General features: G+C 44.2%; 1 protein-coding gene across 6 annotated transcripts in view; it reads right to left on the bottom strand.

Moving 5' to 3' along the window:
• srgap2 (SLIT-ROBO Rho GTPase activating protein 2) overlaps positions 1-15,996 on the bottom strand; it is a 248,300-nt gene that overhangs the window by 73,399 nt on the left and 158,905 nt on the right. For 5 of the 6 annotated variants that reach the window (XM_041195352.1, XM_041195351.1, XM_041195350.1 and 2 more), the window contains exon 2: positions 5,428-5,623. In XM_041195352.1, coding sequence (XP_041051286.1) covers positions 5,428-5,623 — 196 coding nt within the window. Of the gene's footprint in view, positions 1-5,427; positions 5,624-9,870; positions 9,929-15,996 lie in introns of those variants that run through there. The other variant, XM_041195348.1, reaches the window with a different exon arrangement.

Here is a 15,996-nt window from a genome sequence, read left to right on the forward strand (position 1 = left end):
TATGTGGGACAGATGGGTTCTCAGACTACGTATACTAAATATAAACTCAGCCACAAGGAGAGAATCTGAACCTTCACATACTGTTGAGATCACCAAAATCCAGCCCAGCAGCTGAGGAGACCAAGGTCGCTGACTCTTCACAGGCAGCAACTTCAACAACTTGCAAGGCAAGAGCTGCACCATCGGAGGTGACATCTTTCAGGTGAGACAGTAAACCAAGGCCCCATCTGCCTGCTCGGGTGGGTGTAAAACATTGCACAGCACTATTTGGAACAGAGCAGAGTAGTTTTCCCCAGAGTCCTAACCCTCAGCTAACATCAAAAAAAACAGATTGTCCGGTCATTATCGCATTGCTGTTTGTGGGATCTTGCTATGCACAAATTGGCCGCCGTGTTTCCTACATTGGAACAGGGACTACACTTTGATTACTTTGTTGGTTGTAAAGCCCTTTGCGATGCCCTGAGTTGTTGAAAGGGTGAGCAAGTCTGTTACTGACAGCAATTTGTGGGGGTAAATTATAGTGTCTCACACAAAATAAAGTGCATTAATGCAAGTGTGACTTCCTATGGTATACATAAAACAGATCCAGTGGCAGCCTGTGATCTACCAGCTTCTGCAGTTGGGAATTGCTCAGACTGAAAACAATTTGCAACAAGGTTCCTCTCTGAAAAAGTGTCACCACATTTCCACAGACCAGGAGCACGTAGGTTGTTTGCTATTTAAATAAGGACTATGAACTCCAAGTTCGTAGAGTTTCCAGGCACCGATTCCAGAGTAAGGCCAGCGGAGCTCTGCGTGGACATGTAAGAACATAAGAAATAATAATAGGAGAAGATCATATGACCCATCAAGCCTGTTTCACCTTTCAATATGATCATGGCTAATCTTAGGTTTAGCTCCCACCCACTCCCCATATTCCTCGATCCCCTGAGACACCAAAAATCTGTCTATTCCAGCCTTAAATGTGTTCAACGATGGAGAATCCACAACTCCCTAGGATAGAGAATTCCAAAGATTCACAATCCCTTGAGTGAAGAAATTTCTACTCAGCTCAGCCCTAAATGATCAGCCCCTTTTCCTGAAACTTTGCCCCCTTGTTCTAGTATCCCCAGTCAGGGGAAACAACCTCTCAGTATCTACCCTGTCAAGCTCCTTCATAACCTCGAATGTTTCTGTGAGATTGCCTCTCATTCTTCTAAACTCCAGCGGACATAGACCCAATTCACTCATAGGGCAACCCCTCATCCCAGAGCCCAATCTAGTGAACCTTCGCTGTATCGCTTCTTAAATGTGGAAACCAAAACTGCGCACAGTATTCCAGGTGTGGGTCTCACCAAAACCCCATACTGACCTGCTGAGTATTTCCAGAATTTGAAGTCTTTTTTTTTTACTAATTAGCTCATCACTTGAAAATCTAGTGTAGCGTTTTAATGATGTGAGAACTTCCTGAAATTCAATCTATATAAAACAAAGAGCTTACATTTAGATAGCACTTTCACCACCTCAGGTCATCCCAAGGTGCTGTACAGCCAGTGAAGTACAGCCATACCTCGTTTAACACTCCCAAGGCGTTCCTAAAAATAAAGTATGCTAAAAGGAAATTAGTTTCCCATAAGAAACCATGTAATAAGGTTGGGTTACGTTCCTGGCCTGTAATTTTTACACCGAAAACCTATTGGCTGCCTTGAACCAAACTGGCCCAAAAATCCTCTTATTATGTCTTAATAACTTGACTCCTGTTTGCCGCTTCCCATCTCCCGACTCGCTGCTTCTCCTGACTCCCTCCTGAACCATCCCACTCGCTGCCTCTCCTGAACACAGCTGCCTCTGTAAATCTGGTGTTCCCATTCCACACTGGATCTTTACCACCAATGTGCGCAGCCATATTTCTGCTGGGATAACATCAGCCAAACCCGAAATTGCGGCTCAAGAACAAATATTTGTGCCCAGAGAGTTCACAGCCCCTCAGAATCTATTCGCCGGTTCACAGCGAATCAGACAAGCTCCTCAAATGGCGGTTTCTTTTTTCTACCATTTCCCGCTTCCAGAGCTCACTCTCTCTCCCCGCACTATCATTGGGTGAGCTGCCAGCCAATCAGCTGTTGCCATGTGACCTGGCTGGCTGCATTGAGCAGGATCGAGTTCCAATGGAAATCTGGCCATGTGTGGCGTCACACTTCACGAAGCATTGACTGACGGAGCAGCAGAATACTCTCTACAGGGGAGCGGCATTGATAATCAAGTGCACGACACTTGTTGGGACAGGTGCGCAGCCATGCAGCTTACAGGAAATCTTAAGACTATGACCATATTTGCTGGTGCACTCTTAAGTTTATACGGCCTGCCCCTTCCTGTCACACTCTGGTTGCTAATATCCGTGTCATTACCCTGAACTATTGCCTGCACTTTCTCCTTTACTTTCCAAATCTCCCCTCACATGAATTCTCCCCCTTCACCATTTAGTTTAAGGCCCTCTCTACAGCCCTAGTCATACAATTCGCCAGAACATTCGCCAGTCCCAGCACAGTTCAGGTGTAGACTGTTCCAGTGGTACTGCTCCCACTTTCCCCAGCACTGGTGCCAGTGCCCCATGAATCAAAACCCATTTCTCCCACACCAATCTTTGAGTCACACATTCAACTCTCTGATCTTATTTACCCGATGCTAATTTGCTTGTGACTCGGGTAGCAATCTAGAGATTATTACCTTTGTGGTCCTGTTTTTTTAAACTTAGCCCCCAGCTGCTCATACTCCCTCAGCAGAACCTCTTTCTTAGTCCTACCCATTTCTACATGGACCATGATAACCGGATCCTTCCCTTCCCACTCCAAGTTCCTCTCCAGCCCCTGGCACCAGCAGGCAACACAGCCTTCAGGACTCTCTCAGTCAGCTGCAGAGAACTGTATCTATCCCCCTAACTGTACTGTCCCCTATTACAACTCCATTCGTTTTTCCTCCCTCTGCTTATTTGGCTCCCAGCAGCAGGGTGCCCTGGTCAGTTTGCTCATCCACCCTGGAGTCACTGCTCTCATCACATAAGCTGCGAGAGTCTTGAACCTGTCGGACATTCAGAGATCCATTCAGCCCCACCAAACCCCTGCACAGAGTTCCCCAGGCAAATGATTCACACTCCTGCCTGCTGAATGAACGTGGCAGGGTAACAGATCGTGAGTACAACAAAGGAAAAAAAGAGAAACCAGATTATGGAGTAAAAGATTCTCTCAAGACCTTGTGCAGTCGACTGATTGGAATGTGGAATTGCACAGAAACTGTGCACAGATTAAAAGAGTTAAGCAGTGGGGAATATCTATATTACACACATTACATCCATAAGTATTCCTAAATGAAATCATGGCACAGGTCCCTCAGCAATTAAAAACCTTTATAGATCTTTTACACTAGCATATGCCTACACTACTAATGGGGAAACACAAGGAGTGGAGAGGGTCTTGCTAAACTCAAGGGAGGTCTCACTGCCCTCCAGAGGTATAGAATTTAAATCGACCTTTTGATAAAAGTTTAATAAAACTCTTTGACACTTGTTTCAGAACCCTCCATTAACCCTTAACCTGCATGCTTTCTCAACGAACCCCCAATTGATATTACTAGTTTTTGTTAAGGGATTGAGATTAAGAGCTGGTGAAGGAATGGAGAATGTCAATATATCTTTGGGGCCGTAACTAAAGCCTTGGTTGCTTCTAATCTTCTTATGAACACATTTATGTCTCTATTCTCTAGCATTGCTGGAAAAAGAGACACGTCTAAGTTTTTTTTCTTGCCTTTATCAGGACACTCGCAAGAATACCAATATAAAAGGGGAAACAGCAATTCATACTGCACTGAAGAGTGCGCTGATTGGTTGGCCAGTGACATTGTCATGGAGAATCACCACTGATGGTGACTGACCTTTAACTGCCAAGCATTGTTTGAAATTTAAACCAGGCAGCTTGACCCTGATTGGTCATTAGCATTTTCTTCACATACAGTATGAGTTGTTGTTTTGCCCTTATATTGGTATTCTTCTGAGTGCCCTGATGAGTGCAAGACAAAAAGCTTAGTTATGTCTCTTTTTGTCAGAGATACTCAAGTTCTGTACTACCAAACAACTATCTCTATAGTTTACTGTACACGTAAATAGGTGCAGTGTTTGTGGGGTGGGATGGAGCCTTTTCAAGTCTTAGCGTGCTGAACTGATAACGTCCAATGCTAAACCACGGGTGAAGGTCAGGGACAAGATGATCCAATGACCTTTTAGTTGAGTTTACAAACTTGGAGCAGTGTAGGGAAGATAGAAGATGAAATAGATCAGGAACGTGAGTTTAACTGGGATGTGGAATCTTCAGCAGCATCTTATCCAATGCTGCACAGTCATCAGACAACATCTCTTTTAATCTCCCAGTGTGGCTGTGGGTTCGTCTGGACATTTAACCACTAATAAGTCTACAAGTGTTTAATTCCATCTCAAGCTCACTCTTGATACATAGGTACAGGACATCAGCCTCTGTCTATAGCACTACAAAAGTCGCATAGCCGAAATTTTCACAGCCTACCTTACTGAGAATAACAGGATTTTAAATACATGGGGCAGAAAATTACATGTGTGGAGGGGGGAAAGGGGGGTTGGGGAGAGAGTGTGCCGGGCGCATGGCTCCCCCCCCACCCCCCCAAGAAGAAAAGTCGGCAGGGAACTGACCCATTCAAGCCAGCTGCCCTTTAGCCATAATGTGCTGCGGGCGGGCTACACAGCGACAGTGTGGGACTTCCGCCCCTCACTGGAGAGGAATTCCAACCCTTGGGAGCTGGCTGGCCAATCCAACAGTTCTGGCAGAGCGTATTAGTGAGCGCTACCCGGTCTGCAAGCAGGCCCAAGGATCCCGGAGCCAGGTAAATCCGAGGTCTTAGGCGGGGAGGGTTTGCATAGTTTATGAAGGGGGGGAGGGGGGGTGTGGGGGTTTTAAAGAACTGGCGGGTAGGAAGAATTGGGCACTCCCCCCACCCCCCTGAAGATGGTAACCCCGCCCTTTGAAAAAGCTTTAAGAAAAAAATAAGTGTCCTGCCCATGCCAACTGTTTTGTGGCGTTGTCAGCGTAGTATCAGGGTCAATTGGCTTGCTAACAAACTCAATTGATTATCTATTTAAATATGGCGGCTGGGCAGCCAATTTCAGCACCCCCTCCCCCACACCGTATGATGAAGATAAGCTTGGGGATGGGCGGGAGGTGGTGGGATGGACTCCCCCCCCCCCAAACCCACCCCACTCGCCCAGCCAAGCCCAACAGGGCATGCAAAATGCAGCCCATGGCCTGAATCAAGGGGCTTTGGGGGGCGGTGGTTATATGTAATAAAACATGCCAGGAGTAAACTGGCTGGAATCTAACTGAAGGGCTTTTACTCGGAGTCTCTGAATTGAAACTAGGTCCCACTTACTTGAACTGTAGGTGGTCTTTGGTGCTCCTGGTCTTGGCCATGAAACGCTCGGCCAGCTTCTCCAGGTTCCTCGAGTAGTCCATCTCGATCTCGGATTTTTTCCGGAAGAAGTCCTGCAGGTCCTGAAGGAGCTGCACCCTGGCCTCAGACTGCTGGTCTAAACATTTCAGCTGTTCCAGGAGTTGGGCTCGGATCTCTGTAGCAAGCCAAAGGGAAATAAAACAGGCCCGGTCAGTCAGGCACGGATCAGCTCAGCGTTCTCTCATCACAGCAACTTCTCATAACCAGGTCACTTTCTCTTAAAAGTGAATACAGTGGGCCAGCACTCTGGGTTCTGACGAAATCCTGTGCCATGTCCGCCCTCCCATACTGAGGAAGGACATGCAGCTCAGGTCTCCAGTGTTGGCACTAACGACAGACTGGCTGGACAACACACCACTCCTGTCCCCAGGCCAGCACCATCTGAAGCATGTGATTTGAACAGTGAGATACAGAATGATCGCAAAGGGTCTGACTGAAATGCTGGCCCATGGAGTCAGATACTATTATCTATTTATGACCTTTAAGCATGTTTTATGTTGGATCCTTGGGGCCTGTTGCAGTGGGAGAGTGAAAGAAATCAACTGAGCAACCATCAGAAATTGACAGTTGCATAAAGCTAAGCAGCAAAATAAAGGTCTCCGAATACAAAAAAAATCTTGTTTTTCTTCCACAGAAATCAACCATTTTCCATCGTCTCAGCACAAGTTTAATTTACTATGTTCTCAAAGGCCAATTGGGAAGTTTCAACAATGATCTCTCATTTCTCCAGATGACTTTACTTAAGGACATCTTGTAGATTACATCTTTGAGATAACAATAATATCTAATTATTTTCTTCCCATCAAGTCTTTGAACTACGATCTCCTGGGGCCTCCAGACTAGGCAAGCAGCCTGCAGCTTTCAGGCCACAAACTTAGGGTTCGTGTGGAAAGCCGATTAACTCTTTCTCCGATTTTCTTTTCCTATTAGGATGTTGCCTGTGCAACAAAGGCCAGAATTTCAGTAGTGCAATTGGAGCAAGTAGTTTATTGCGCACCATTTCCCCCTCTCTCCACACACATTTTGTCAGTCTTCTGATTCATCTTCAAAACCCAGACTAGAAAACTTCATAGTTACAGAAGACTGCACACAAGAGATTTCCAAATGGGCATCAGCTTAATGCCCAGTCTTTTGTCATTAGGCAACAAGCACATATCTACTGCCTTTATAACGTTCTTGAAATAAAGGAAAACATAATGTTGTGAGGAAATTCAGGAGTCAGAGTGGGATTTTGCAGAGTATCTTCCTATTTGGCCCATGGCATTTTCTTTGTTTTTCCTTCCTCTGACAATAGTTGATTGGTAGGTGGGCTAATGGGACCATGCCTGGATCAGAGAGGGATTCAGCAATGACAATGGATCAGTGAAGGTCAGGGAACCTCTGCTGAGGTGCTATGTGCTTCCCTTTGAGCAGGTCTTCCCTAGCATCAACCACACCTTCCTGTCTCTAATTCTCACACCAACATGACTTCCACGTAGGCAGTAACATTTTGAAAACTTCACAACCCTTGAATGGGCAAAACATTCATCATTTGGGTTATATAGACACACAAGACATCCAACTTGATCTTCCCTACCGGCAAACAGACACAAACATCTTACAAATAAATAACCATTGCTTCTCCTGATTTCACTTCTCTTTTCTTAACCTTTCCACTTATTTTTAGAATTCTATCATTGTCAGCTATAGTTATAACTCAGCATCTGGTGAGTCACTGATTCACAAGAGAATTCAGCTCCTCACCTCTACACTTTTCTCATTGTTTTTGCTTCCATGTCAATTTCCATCACCGAATCTTCTGAGACACATTTCCCTCGTGAACTTCTCCCCCACTTCCCAAACTAGATTCTCTCTTCTGAAGCTGCTGATTTCTTGCCAGCTCCATCTAGAGAATCTAGTTTGGGAAAGGGGCGGCAGTTTGCGAGGGAAAGGTGTCTCAGAAGATTCCGTGATGGAAATTGACATGGAAGCAAAAACAATGAGAAAAATGTAGAGGTGAGGAGCTGATTTCTCTTGTGAATCAATGACTCACCAGGTGCTGAGTTATAACTATAGCTGGCAATGATAGAATTCTAAAAAGAGGTGGAAAGGTTAAGAAAAGAGAAGCGAAATCAAGAGAGGCAATGGTTATTTATTTGTAAGATGTTTGTGTCTGTTTGCCGGTAGGGGAGATCGATTTGGATGCCTTGTGTGTCTATATAACCCAAATGATGAATGTTTTGGATCGAAGCGAATGTACAACACCATCTTCCTAGGACAACTAGAGATGGGCAATAAATGGGGTGTCACCCACTATCTATGAACAAACAAAAAGTGATTAACTGGAGTTAGAAAAATACCCTAGGAGATCCTGAGGTGTGTTGCTAAACATATGTGCTTCTTTTTAATTTACTGCTCAGAATCTTACAGCTTGGAAGGAAGCCATTCAGCCTATCCTGCCTGTGCCAGCTCACTGAAAAAGCTGTCAAATTTAGTCCCACACTCCAGATTTCTCCCCATAACCCTGCCAATTAGTTCTGATGTCCTACACATACCTTATTGCCTTTTGAAAAGTTCCTATGGAATCGGATTGCACCACCCTTTCAGTAGCGTGTTCCGGGTCACAACAATCTTCCTACCTCAGTTTGCCTAATATGAACAATTAATCTCTCCTCCAATAATGAAAAATCCTAAAAGGCGCCAGACGCTGTTATGACTGATAATTAAAACAGAGGAACAACAGACTGAGTTAATACGAGCAAACTGTCCAAGGCTGAAATTTACACAGAAACATGTTCAAAAGCTAAGGTTAGCCCCATCAGGAAATTCTAATTTTGAGTTCTACACAGATTTGGTTGACATTCCTTCAGGCCAATTCCAGCTAATGTTTGGACATGTTTGTTGCTGTTGTTGTTGTAATCAGACACTGTTCACAGCTTCTTGGGACATGCCCTAGGTAACAATTGGGAAGCGGACAGGCAACCACAAGTCTTTCTGGAAATGTAGAGCCAACACCTGGCAGTGTGGAGGGCTGGAGGGGTTGGGGTGGGGGGAGGCGATGGAAATATTGTGGACACCTGGAGGTATTTCCCTGACAGTGGACAGAACAGTTATTCTTGGCAGCCTCAGCGATGAAGGGATGTTTCCGCATTGGGCATTTCATCACAAGCACATCTCTATATTATGCATCCTTGACATAAGTTTGAGCAAGTCCCAAACTAGTTCCTAATAGCATGAACTTATGGCAAATAAAAAAAAACCCTTCCATTTGGCACAATTTAGCAGTTTCACTGAAAGATGTGCAACGATCCTGTGGGGAACAGAAAAGTATTCGACTGCCAAAGAAGCGAGCTGTCTTCTGAGAGATGAGCTACTGCATTGCAGCTGTGTGGAATGCACTTTGCATCAAACCCGCAATGTACCTGGGAGTGTTTGATGGGGACAGTGTAGAGGGAGCTTTACTCTGTATCTAACCCCGTGCTGTACCTGTCCTGGGACAATGTGGAGGAGGCTTCACTCTAAGTCTTATCCAAAATATCCTCTACAACTGACAAATATTCTCTTTTCTAGTTTTAACATCTTTCAATTTGACAAGCATAAAATTCACAAAAAACATGTCTGCCCACTTCCCCAATGCCAACCATTTGGACATGATCAGCTGGGCAGGGCAATCTGAAGTCAGGATATTCTGGGAGATGGAAGCAGCAATGATTAAGAAAAGTCAGTATCATCGCCTCTTCCAACACTATTGTCAATCCCATAATGACTGATTGCACAGCTTTGGGGGCAGCTCACTACCCCGTCCTCATCACCAGGATTGAGTCACAATGACTCCCAGCTCCCAGGAAGACCAAACACCTTGAAAAGGGGTCAGTCCCAACTTCAGCTAAAAGCTGCGAGAATCACTAACACAAACAACTCACCCCATCCAATCACAGCGAAACAGACAGCAAATCTCTCAGCAAATCCAATTTAATCGGAAAAGACCCTAAAGCCCAGACTTGGTTAACTTACTGATTCCACACAAGACTCAGTTCACTTCACACATCAACCCAGATTCCACTCTTTAACACACAACAAAGTCCTTGTGAATTGCAGTGACTTATGGTGTTGAGAATTGAAAGCAAAATTGTCTTTTCATGGTGTCATAGAAACTGCACAGCACAGGGGGAGACCAACTGGCCCATCGTACCTGGACTGACTCTTTGAGGGGGCTATCCAATTAGCTGCACTTCCCCCATACTCTTTCCACAGATCCCTACAATTTTGTCCCTTTTAAGTATTTATCCAATTCCATTTTGAAAGTTACTGTTGAATTTGCTTCCATCACCGTTTTAAGATGTTAACCATTTCATTAAGTAAGTAGTATCAAGTTTTAAATACCTTTACAAAGACGTATATACACAGTCTTTATTGTCGAATGTTTCATTCTCTCATTGATCTTCAGAAAAATCAGATTGCTGTCAACCCACTGCGGACACACATCTAAAGAGGACAGACTGATGTAATGTGGCCCAACAGAGAGACAGTCCCTCCCCCGGCCCATTCCGATTACCATTATTACAGCTTTCAGTTTCAGCTTCACTGGAAGATAACTTCCTCAATCAGACAACTAGTGAGTAAAGAGTGAAATTTACAAAGTGAGAGAGAAACCAAATCTGTACAGTTAGCACATCTAAACTTAGCCACAAACATCAGCACTCAGCTGACTTCTCTTCAGGATCAGGGCAGACAATAAAAAATACCCATTCAATTTCCCCCATTTTCAAAAATCATCAGGAAAAATCCCAAGGTCACATGAGGAAGTTAAGAAATCCCCCCACTCAAGGAATCTCCCCACTCGAACTGAAGTGAGTGGTTGAACGTGCAGCTATTCACTATTACTAAGTGAATAAAGCCTCAAATAATCTTGTGAATGGATAGAGGAATGCCGAACTAAAAACTGACGCTTGGCAAATCAGCTCTGCTCCTTCCATAGTCTATGTTCGCTCCCCCTTATCATTAGATTCTATCTACCTATGTAATCTCCTTTCACAGTCCAGGTACACTCCCCCTTATCATAGATTCTATCCATACTTTCTGCATGTTTTAGGCAAATTAGAAACTGGACTGGAGAAATTTAAACAGAATTGGGAAAGGTGTACATAAAGATTGATAGCGATGACCAATTCAAAGACCTGGCCGTGTGAAAAGAGGATTCAACACTGAAAGATAGTTTGCGATATTGGAGGTGTTAAGGTTTGTCTTTTCGAACAGGGAAGGAAACTGAGAAGATGAATTGTGGACAGAGAATTTAACTAATTTACAAAGAGGGTAGTAAACATGGAGGCTGGTAAATCAGCAAACTCATAATTTTGCTTCCAATCTCCACCCCTCCATCATTTTCACATGGTCCATCTCTGACACTTCCCTTCCCTTCCTTGACCTCTCTGTCTCAATCTCTGGTGATAGATTGTCCACCAATATCCATTACAAACCTACCGACTCCCACAGCTATCTCGACTACAGCTCCTCACACCCCGCTTCCTGTAAGGACTCCATCCCATTCTCTCAGTTCCTTCGCCTCCGTCGCATCTGTTCCGATGATGCTACCTTCAAAAACAGTTCCTCTGACATGTCCTCCTTCTTCCTTAACCGAGGTTTTCCACCCACGGTCGTTGACAGGACCCTCAACCGTGTCCAGCCCATCTCCCGCACATCTGCCCTCATGCCTTCTCCTCCCTCCCAGAAACATGATAGGGTCCCCCTTGTCCTCACTTATCACCCCACCAGCCTCCGCATTCAAAGGATCATCCTCCGCCATTTCCGCCAACTCCAGCATGATGCCACCACCAAACACTTCTTCCCTTCATCCCCCCTGGCGGCATTCCGTAGGGATTGTTCCCTCCGGGACACCCTGGTCCACTCCTCCATCACCCCTACTCCTCAACCCCCTCCTATGGCACCACACCATGCCCACGCAAAAGATGCAACACCTGCCCCTTCACTTCCTCTCTCCTCACCGTCCAAGGGCCCAAACACTCCTTTCAAGTGAAGCAGCATTTCACTTGCATTTCCCCCAACTTAGTCTACTGCATTCGTTGCTCCCAGTGTGGTCTCCTCTACATTGGAGAGACCAAACGTAAACTGGGCGACCACTTTGCAGAACACCTGCAGTCTGTCCGCAAGAATGACCCAAACCTCCCTGTCGTTTGCCATTTTAACACTCCACCCTGCTCTCTTGCCCACATGTCTGTCCTTGACTTGCTGCACTGTTCCAGTGAAGCCCAACGCAAACTGGAGGAACAACACCTCATCTTCCGACTAGGCACTTTACAGCCTTCTGGACTGAATATTGAATTCAACAACTTTAGGTCTTGAGCTCCCTCCTCCATCCCCACCCCCTTTCTGTTTCCCCCTTCCTTTTGTTTTTTCCAATAAATTATATAGATGTTTCTTTTCCCACCTATTTCCATTATTTTTAAATATTTTTAAATCTTTTATGCTCCCCCCACCCCCACTAGAGCTATACCTTGAGTGCCCTACCATCCATTCTTAATTAGAACATTCGTTTAGATAATATCACCAACTTTAACACCTATGTGTTCTTTTGTTTGTGACATCTTTTGATGATCTGCTTCTATCACTGCTTGTTTGTCCCTACAACCACACCAACCCCCTCCACTTCTCTCTCTCTACCACACACACACACACACACACACACACACACACACACACACCTTAAACCAGCTTATATTTCACCCCTTTCTCGGACTCACTCAAGTTCTGTCGAAGGGTCATGAGGACTCGAAACGTCAACTCTTTTCTTCTCCGCCGATGCTGCCAGACCTGCTGAGTTTTTCCAGGTAATTCTGTTTTTGATGTGGTAGCTTGATAGATTATTTAGCAGAGGTGGTGATTAATGGGCTATTGATCAAGTTGTGAATGGGATTTCACCATCCTTGAGACCAGCCAGAGAGTCTGAAATGGACTATCCAATCCTGTACATTCCCACTTTTCCCTGGCTTTGAAGTTCCAGCACAACCCTCTAACTTCTATCTGTTCATTCGTCGTTGACCAGTTCCCTTTCTTGGCTTGACATTTCAATGATCCAGCAACTCAGGTAGCAACATGCTTAACACAAAATGGCTTTCTCAAAAAAAAAAACCAGGATCATCAAGTCTATGTTGGACTTTTCAACAAGGTGGTAAGAGTCAAAAATTTGCTAAATCAGAGTAATAAACAATTCAAAGCACAGCGAGCCCAGCATTCATTATCTGGCGATGTGTACAAGATAATACTGATGCAAAAGGACTTGTTACAGTTCAAGGGCAGGACAGGGAGAATGAAGGAACTTCCATTTATACACAACACTATCAGATCCTCGAGGTGTCCCAAAGCATTTCACTGGTAATGAAGTAGTTTTGAAGTGGAGATAGTGAGAAACAAGGCAGTCAATCTCAGACAGGCAAAATCTCATAAACAGTAGATGAGATAAATGAAGATTGTTGTCAGAGGCAATTTGGCTGGGGGAGGGGCAGGGAGTGGATTCAAAGTCCAGGAGCAGAGCAAATCCTGGGAAAATAAATGGATAGATTAGGTTTTCAAAAACTGCATCATAAAAAAAAATAACCTCAGCAAGGATAGGGTAAGACACAAAACTAAAACAGTAAAAACTGAAAGGGGCAACCTCCTTAATAGTGAATTATTTGATAATCTCTATCTATGCTAGATCATCTCAATCTCTGCAATCTCCAATCCTATTCCCAGTGAGGTACTTATCCTCGGCTTTTGTAAATCAGTTAATCGTCACAGCACTAGCCGGATGTTTGTTCCGCAGGTTGACCATTCTGTGGACAAGCTTCATTTTTAAAAATTTATTTTCATTTCCAGCCTTGTTTGAATGAATTTCACTCATTTCGTCACTTTCGACAATAGTAGCTCAAGTTAAAAGCCTATAAATGATTCCAATTACACTGACTGCTCTTAACTTAGGGAGAGGGGGCAAGGGAGAAGAGGAATATAACATGTCAACAAAAACTGCATGTAATCTTTCTCCTCCAAGTACCCAACCCCCACCCCCCTTCCCCCCAGTATTTTGTCTATGGCTGTAGGGGTGAGTGGGTGGGGTGAAGTGTTGACCATTTGAGCCAAGTGTTGACCATCAAGGACAAAGCAGCCCACTTGATTGGCACCTCATCCACCAGCTCCAACATTTACTCCCTCCACCACTGACACACTGTGGCAGCAGTGTGTACCATCTACAGTATCAACTCACCAAGGTTCCTTTGACAACACCTACCAAATACGTGACCTCTACCACCTAGAAGGACAAGGGCAGCTGACACATGGGAATACCACCTCCCAGAAGTTCCCCTCCAAGTCACAAACCATCCTGACTTGGAAATATATCTCCATTCCTTCACTGTCACTAAGTCAAAATCCTGGAACTCCCTTCTCTAACAGCATTGTGTGCGGTTCAAAGAGGTGGCTCACCACCACCTTCAAGGACAATTAGAGGTGGGCAACAAATGCTAGCCTACTCAATGATACCCACATCCTGCGCAAAAATAAGAAAAAAAATTGGACAAGGTCTTTGGAATTTAGAAGAATGAGAGGTGATCTCATTGAAACATACAAGATTCTGAAGGGGATTGACAGGGTAGACAGAGAAGTTATTTCCTCTAGCTGGGAAATCTAGAACACGAAGCACAGCCTCAGAATAAGGGGATGGTCATTTAGGACTGAGATAAGGAGAAATTTCTTCACTCAAAGGGTTGTGAATCTTTGGAATTCTCCAGAGGACTGTGGATATATTCAAAGCTGAGTTAGACAGACTTATGATCTCTGAGTGAATCAAAGGATTATGAGCAGTAGGCAGGAAAGTGCAGATGAGGCAGTAGATCAGCCATGATCATATTAAACAGCAGAGCAGGCTCAAGGGACCCGATGGTCTTCTCTTGCTCTTACCGTTTATGTTCTTATGAAGTTACTGTTTTACAAGCAAATTAAGCAGTCAACTGGCGCAAAAGGTGCCACAAGTGGCAAATGAAATGGCTGCTTGGTTAGTTAAATCCTGCCAGTTGCACTCATTTCCTGTGGACCAATAGATTGATAATAGAAAGTAGGAAGATGGTGAATGAATTAAACGGGTATTTTGCTTCGGTCTTCATGACAGAGGACACAAGTAACAACCTAGAAATAGCTGTAAATTAGGAAATGGAGGGAAGGAAGAACTCAGGGACATTACAATCACCAGAGAAGTGATATTGAGCAAATTGTTGGGGCTCTGGGCTGACAAATCCCCAGGTCCAGATGGACTTCACCCTAAGGTCTTGAAAGGAGTGGCTAGTGAAAGAGTTGATGCACTGGTTTTAAATTTTCAAAATTCCCTAGATGCGGGGAAGGTTCCATTAGATTGGAAAATAGCCAATATAACTCCTTTATTCAAAAAGGGAGGGAGACAGAAAGCAGGAAACTATAGGCCAGTTAGCTTAACATCTGTCATAGGGAAAATGTTAGAAGCTATTATTAACGATACTACAGCAGGGCACTTAGAAAAATTCAAGGCAATCAGGCAGAGTCAACATGGTTGTATGAAAGGGAAATCATGTTTAACCAATTTATTGGAATTCTTTGAAAGACTTACATATGCTGTGCATAAAGGGGAACCTGGATGTACTGTACTTAGATTTCCAGAAGGCATTTGATAAAGTGCCACATCAAAGGTTATTGTGGAAAATAAAAGCTCATGGTATAGGGGGTAATATATTGGCATGGATAGGAGATTGGCTAGCTACCAGGAAGCAGACAATTGGTCCTTTTCTGGCTGGCAGGATGTGATGAAATGGTGTGCCATAAGGATCAGTGCTGGGGCCTAAACTTTTTACAATTTATATAAATGACTTGGATAAAAGTACCGAAGGAATGGTGGCTAAATTTGCCGACGACACAAAGATAGGTAAGAAAGTAAATTGTGAAGAGGACATAAGGAGGCTACAAAGTGACATGGATAGGTTAAGTGAGTGGGCAAAGATCTGGCAAATAGAGTATAATGTGGGCAAATGTGATATTGTTCATTTCGGCAGGAAGAATAAAAAAGCATATTATCTAAATGGTGAGAGATTGCAGAGCTCTGAGATTCAGAGGGATCTGGGTATCCTAGTGCGTGAATCACAAAAGGTTAGTATACAGGTACATCAGGTATTTAGGGAAGGTAATAGATTAAGCTAATAACTTGTGAGGGAAATTGATGACAAAAGTAGGGAGGTTATGCTTTAGTTGTACAGGACATTGGGGAGACCACATCTGCAGTATTGTGTGCAGTATTGGCCTCCTTATTTAAAGAAAGATGTAAATGCGTTAGAAGCAGTTCAGAGAAGGTTTTCTAGATTTTTCCCTGGAATGGGTGGGTTGTCTGATGAGGAAAGACTGGACAGGTTAGGCTTGTATCCACTGTAATTTAGAAGAGCAAGAGGCAACTTGACTGAAACCTTTAAGATCCTCAGGGGTCTTGACAGGGTGGATGTG

Source organism: Carcharodon carcharias, chromosome 9 (assembly GCF_017639515.1).
Source record: "Carcharodon carcharias isolate sCarCar2 chromosome 9, sCarCar2.pri, whole genome shotgun sequence".
NCBI lineage: Eukaryota > Metazoa > Chordata > Chondrichthyes > Lamniformes > Lamnidae > Carcharodon > Carcharodon carcharias.